The sequence below is a fragment of the Nicotiana attenuata genome, unplaced genomic scaffold (assembly GCF_001879085.1).
Source record: "Nicotiana attenuata strain UT unplaced genomic scaffold, NIATTr2, whole genome shotgun sequence".
In the NCBI taxonomy this organism is placed as follows: domain Eukaryota; kingdom Viridiplantae; phylum Streptophyta; class Magnoliopsida; order Solanales; family Solanaceae; genus Nicotiana; species Nicotiana attenuata.
This window is the reverse complement of record NW_017671093.1, coordinates 78,961-83,764: the sequence shown is the minus strand read 5'-3', so window position 1 is coordinate 83,764 and position 4,804 is coordinate 78,961. Positions and strand designations below refer to the sequence as shown.

The 4,804-nt window shown below is 35.2% G+C and overlaps 1 protein-coding gene across 1 annotated transcript in view; it reads right to left on the bottom strand.

Moving 5' to 3' along the window:
- The window catches only part of LOC109205868 (ammonium transporter 3 member 1-like), a gene marked incomplete at its 3' end in the record, with an annotated part of 9,551 nt that extends 5,532 nt beyond the window's left edge, over positions 1 to 4,019 (bottom strand). The window contains exons 1-3 of the mRNA XM_019368629.1: positions 3,384 to 4,019; positions 2,512 to 2,797; positions 1,319 to 1,791 (exon numbers count right to left, since the gene is read on the bottom strand). Coding sequence (XP_019224174.1) covers positions 1,319 to 1,791; positions 2,512 to 2,797; positions 3,384 to 4,019 — 1,395 coding nt within the window. The remainder of the gene's footprint in view (positions 1 to 1,318; positions 1,792 to 2,511; positions 2,798 to 3,383) is intronic.
- Between the last annotated feature and the right edge of the window lie 785 nt (positions 4,020 to 4,804).

Here is a 4,804-nt window from a genome sequence, read left to right as displayed (position 1 = left end):
TCTCTACGCCAGTGGGTACGCCCAGTGAGTGTACGCCGACTAACGTAGTGGGTACGACTCGGACGTGGGGACAAAAGCGACATCGTTTAGGACTCAGTGTCTTCACTAGGGAGACGTTACCTATTTTTGTAACTTTTTGATTATTTCGAGGAAGGTCTCTTATTATATAAGGGAGACCTTCACATTGTAAACAAGAGGATTGGGGAATAATGCAACTCTCTCATTATCTGACTCTCTCTCTCTATCTCTGTCTCAAACGAACATATTCTCTTGAGTTCATATTATCACTTTCTAATACTAGATCTACAACAATAACATCATTTTTACATCTCTAGCTCTACTATATTTGATTACGATTTACCCTTCCCTTACTTTCGATTGTTTTCTAGCTTACAAAGTACATTGTTAACTTTTGAGCCAAACAGTTCTCGCATCATATTCTTATCGAGAGAAGTCATGTATCACAGGTCGCACGATGAAGGCATACTTTTCTCATACAATTGGAAATCATGAAATTATTAGAAACATGTAACAGCCACAAAGTAGGCTTCTTATGACCGTTTTAGAAAGTCATGAACGGTCTAATTTCCAATTGAAATTAAACTTTCATCTGACATATCGCAAAACCCAACATCAATTACTAAGAAAACGTATAATAACTGAGGAATTCATCCAAGGGGTTGTAGCTCCTATGTCAAGATGCAGAGACGATTATATCGAGCGTCATATCGCAACATATAGAACTCCCTTCGGAAAACAATAAACTTGTACTCCCTTCGGTTCAAAATAAGTGATTTTTTGGCCTTTTTCTTGTGGTCCAAAATAAGTGATTTTTCCAGATTTCAAGAATGAATTAATTATTTTTTTCCTACATTGTCCTTGAAGTAAATGGTGTTGGAATATGTGTTAGGAGTGTTTATGTGAGATAGTAAAGGTTAATATGGTCAATTCTATTGTTAATTAATGTTAAAAGATGGATTTCTTAATTTGTATGAAAACATCCAAAAAATCACTTATTTTGGATCGGAGAGAATACTATTTCTTATTATTAGTGTCACTTTCAGCAAGGAAATACATTCAATCAATGCCCAAAAGTACTCTTAATAACATCATCATTACTTATATTGTTTTGACAAAAAGAAACTAGACTAGAATTAAAAAACAACACAACACAAAAGAAATGCATCAGCGTATCAGAAATATTATGAAAATTACTTTAGATCAATTAGACCATTTCAACCTGACTTTTAGAGGTATTATAATTAGACCTAGAAGCTCCAGCAGTGATCATATCATCATTATAAGCTGAAAAACCTGCAGATTTCTCAAGCCTATCACCTTGTCCCCAAATAGCATAAGCTTCCTCACCATGTGCAGCTTCATCTCCAATTTCCATGTCTTCCTCTGACATTCTCAAAGGCACAATGAGTTGCACCAAAAGACATATCAAACTTGTCATTACAACATTCACTACTACGATAAACAGAATCCCGAGAAGCTGAAGACCCATTTGCCTGAACCCATTGTGGATTTTTCCATCGCGAAGCCCATAGAAGAATCCATAGTATTTGTTGTAGTAGCCATAGAAAAGGTAACACAGTCTCGGGTTAGCAAAAAGGCCAGTTAGGATTCCTCCTAAGCTACCGGCTACTGCATGGGTGTGGAAGACAGCCATTGTGTCGTCCACTTTCTGAAGAAGCTCAGATTTCTTGTGGACAACCATCATTGTGAACCATGGAATAGAGCCTGAGCATAGTCCTATGATTATGGCTGCCCACCCTTGTACAACACCTACAAACAAACACAAGGGTAATAATGTAATTAGCCTGGATCAGCAGGGCAAATTTACAACCTTCGTAATGAGTCAAAAAGAAGTACACATATTCATATGAAATTTGCTAGAAAGAAATATGTAGATGTTGAATCAACAATGATGTACGCTCTTGCTCACGAATATGTTATTTTAGCTCAGACCGGGCTATCTCCAACAAAATACGAGTCTTGTAATCATAGGAAGAGAATCGCGGGGTCTGCAGCTAGCCCATGATATATACACCTAGAGTCTAAATTCCTAACCATGGATATTTTACAGTTTGTATTTGTTTTATTTTAAGTGATTAGAAAGTGCCCAAAAATGACAAGAATACATATATTTGGATTCAAATAAAATATTTAAACAAAACAAAAATTAGAGTAATTTCCAAGAACTAGTACTTTAATTAATTAAAGTTTATGTATTAATTACACAAGTAAACAAGTTCATCCCCATAATATTAATTTCTTTTGTCATAACATGTTGTGACTAACTTATTATTAATTAATACATATAAAATAAATCTAGATAATAGTAGCTCCCTAGGGGATGTAAACTTTTGAAAATCATGTTTTGTCGCAACATTGGCTAGCTCCCTCTGAAATTGAAAATGCTAATAAGTATACTAGTTTCGATGCCAAAGCATCTCAACTAAGTTGCAGCATAATTATCTAGATAAAATTAAAATAAATAGGTACCAGCAGCAGGAGTGATAGCAACTAAGCCAGTGATCATGCCCTGGACAGCACCAATAACAGAAGGTTTTCCAAAGAAGATGAGATCAAGAATGAGCCATGTTAACAAGCTGGTTGCAGCAGCAACATGTGTGTTTAACACTGCCAAGGATGCATCAATGCTGGCTGCATATGGATCTCCTCCATTGAACCCTGTCCACCCCATCCACAATAGTCCTGCCCCAGCCAACATTAGCAGGATATTGTTTGGTGGAAATCTCTCTCTGTCCTTTGTTGACCTTGGACCCACCTGCAATAATCATCATGGACAATCCTTTATTTGCAAAGAGTTAGAGAGCAATTTGTTACTAAGTGTAAAAGATAGATATTTGGTACACCAAAAGTATCCTCAAAACTTATGATTTAATTTTATACACAGTAGAACATTTCTGTGGCTACAACAACATATTATTAAGACTAAAATACAAAGTTTAAAATTTTTTCAAATATAGAAAATTGTCATTCTCTTTTAAACAAACTGATCAAAAAGAAAAATTGAGCTAAAATGAAACCTTGATAGTATAATTTTGTTTCTAATTTCTTATGTAATTTATTAATATTAATTAATCATATAAGTTGGAGAAGTGTATATAATTGATATGTTTTTTTTTTTGTTGTAAAATCCTATGATATCCAAAACTCACTAGCTCGACTAATTTAGATTCACCCAATTTAGGATATAATAAAGCGGAAACACTCGCTACCGAGGTTTTTTCCATTTCAAGGTCTCAAATTGAAGAGCTCTGGCAAAGGGTGGAGGAATCTCATCCATCTCACCGCACTCCTAATTGATAACATTATTATGGTTTGTAGGAAATATAATGTTGTAACCTTACCCAATAAGCAGCGGTAAAACCAGCGACTCCAGAAGACAAATGGATGACATATCCACCAGAATAGTCAATAATACCCTTAAGAGATAACCAACCATTAGTAGACCAAATGGTGTATGCTCCAATTGTATAAGAAAACGTTAGCCATAATGGAACAAATAGCATCCACGCATAAAAATTCATTCTTCCCAGCAATGCTCCCGCAATTAAAATCAAAGTAATTGCCGCAAAAACAAACTGGAAAAAAACCATAGTCGCATTTGGGAATAGCCCAAGAAATGCTTGCTCAAAAAGGTACTCTTGTTCCAACGCAACATCTACTTTTCCCCATATTGGTATAAGTTTCTCACCGAATGACAATCTGTATCCCCAACAAACCCAACAAACAAGAACACAAGCAAAGGCGTATAAAGCCATAAAAGCTGAATTTACTGCCCATTTTTTCTTCACTGCTCCACCATACAGTATTATAAGCCCTGGCACACTTTGCATACCCACTAGGGTGGCTGCAATTAGCTGCCATGCATTGTCACCTTTGCTCATCCATGGCGGGTTCGCGTCGTTTGGATTCAAGTTTGAAGGGAGCATAGAAAAGTTAAAAGCTGGAGGAAAAGGAGGAGGAGGAGCTAACAAACTCATCTTGATCAATTTCTTTTCCTTTGGGAGAACAATGGAATTAAACGTTGATGTTCATTTATGGATTATGACTGGATTATATAAAGACTATAGGATGGTGGACATGCTAGGAGAAGTCGAAAATAGTAAGAGTTGATTCTCACGACAAGCTGTAATTTCTACAATGGTAGCTTTCTTGTCAATTTTTTTTGTAGTTGATCTATGTCATTACTCGCTATATGCAGTCATTGGTCACTACGCTAAAGTCTGTAATATATTTAATACGGGTATTACAATGTTTTATCGGCAGTGTAACGACATTCGCAAGGAACTGTTTCAGCAGATAATAGAAGAGGAGCTGCCGCAACTCTTGATGCCTTCGTTGTTTATTATTACTACTACTCCTAGTATAATGATCCGTGCATATTGTATTGAAACCAAAAATAAAAATCACACAAAAATATGATCTTGCTCGTTTGAGCATATTAACTTATTAAGTATAGTAGTTATATCCACTTGCCAAATTCATATTGATTTTTTATGTATTATTTTAAATAAAAACCATATTAGAAAGAAAACTACTCCCCAATCTGAATCGAGAGTTTTTTTTTTTCTTAATTGTAAGTTAAATTCAGATTTTAAACTTTTATCTTTCAATTTATTTTTTATATCATTGCAATATAAAAATTTTGTTTACCAACTCAAGTTCAAATGCAGATAAGAGATTGTTATGATATCGTAAAGTATGCTCTAAAATTAGACGTTTGAATTGATTTGGTTAAAAATGCTAGCTCATGGGGGGGGGTAGG